General features: G+C 46.2%; 1 protein-coding gene across 1 annotated transcript in view; it reads left to right on the top strand.

The window, feature by feature from the left end:
* Positions 1-393: 393 nt before the first annotated feature.
* Positions 394-1,192, top strand: part of FAM69B (family with sequence similarity 69 member B) — a 91,691-nt gene continuing 90,892 nt past the window's right edge. The window contains exon 1 of the mRNA XM_018560455.1: positions 394-1,107. Coding sequence (XP_018415957.1) covers positions 1,045-1,107 — 63 coding nt within the window. The 5' untranslated portion in view covers positions 394-1,044. The remainder of the gene's footprint in view (positions 1,108-1,192) is intronic.

Consider the following 1,192-nt stretch of genomic DNA (forward strand, 5'->3'; position numbering starts at 1 on the left):
CTATAGAGGGTGTCCTGAGTGAAGAGAGGGACATATTGGGTTCTCTGGGTGAGGAAGGATCATAGAATGACCTGTATGAGAAGAAGGTCGCTACTGGGGGAACAAGGTGGATTGTACGGGGTATAGGAACGTTACACTGGGTGAGCACAGCTTGTTCTGGAAGAAGAGGGTTTAGAGGGTCAGCAGAGGAGAAAGGAGAAGAGTGACTGGAGGGGGTCAACATGCCCAAGAATTGGATATGGGTAAAGCTCTGAATGCCTTGTATGAATCAGGGAACACGGGGTGTCCTGTGTGTGACTTAGTAGTATACAGGGATTTCTGTGACCCCAGGAAAAAGTACATGTGGTTGGGAAAGGTCAGGGTGATATAGGAATTAACTGACGAGCCCCATAACCCAGAAACAGTTAGAAGGCACACTTCCCAAGATTGCACTAGTATGGACAAGTCATTTTGGAACAGCTCTCTTTTATTCATTACAGCAACAAGCAGGGGAATTCAAGTCGCACAAGGAGCAGACCTTGTCAGCCAGCCCACAGTGACCATCGGCTACACGAAATTGGAAATCTCTCCTGGGGAGGCTTTGAAAAGAACTACAATCCTTTTGTGAGCAGTAAGAGAACCAGACCTAGCAAATCTCTAAGAAGGGGACACAAAGCCCACTGAATAGCCAGAGATAAACATTTCATTCTGTGTACACTGAATACAGACAGCCTCATCAGTGGGAACAGCAAAAGGAGAGCTACGGGAAATGGGGTGCCCTGCCTAACATGCAGAGAAGAGGTGTTCACCTCCTGCTGACCCCCAATGTAAGCCTTTCAAAAGGGTGCAAAGCCTGAGGATGGCCAAAGGAGGACTCTGGAACAGATAAGAGAGGCAAAGTAAACACTGATCATCCCTTAGACTTGGGCTGCACAGAGGCAAAATTATTTGTTTTTTTAAAGCAAAGTATGGATAAATACCCCTAAGTGTATTCAGTATAGGCATCCTGAAGAAGATCCATGCCCTAATATCTCACTGTTGGACAAGTGCCCATGATTCACAAGGATGAGGAAGCTACGAAGGTTTGTGCACTTGGTGCTATTCTGCCCTCTCTCCAAGGGGCTCCAGGTAAGAACAAAATTAACTTATCTGCCTGTTTGATATGTTGCTGCAAAATATTTCTTTTTACATTCTGTTACAAACCCCCCCCCCC

The sequence above is a fragment of the Nanorana parkeri genome, unplaced genomic scaffold, assembly GCF_000935625.1.
Source record: "Nanorana parkeri isolate BGI_ZX_2015 unplaced genomic scaffold, ASM93562v1 scaffold455, whole genome shotgun sequence".
Lineage (NCBI taxonomy): Eukaryota > Metazoa > Chordata > Amphibia > Anura > Dicroglossidae > Nanorana > Nanorana parkeri.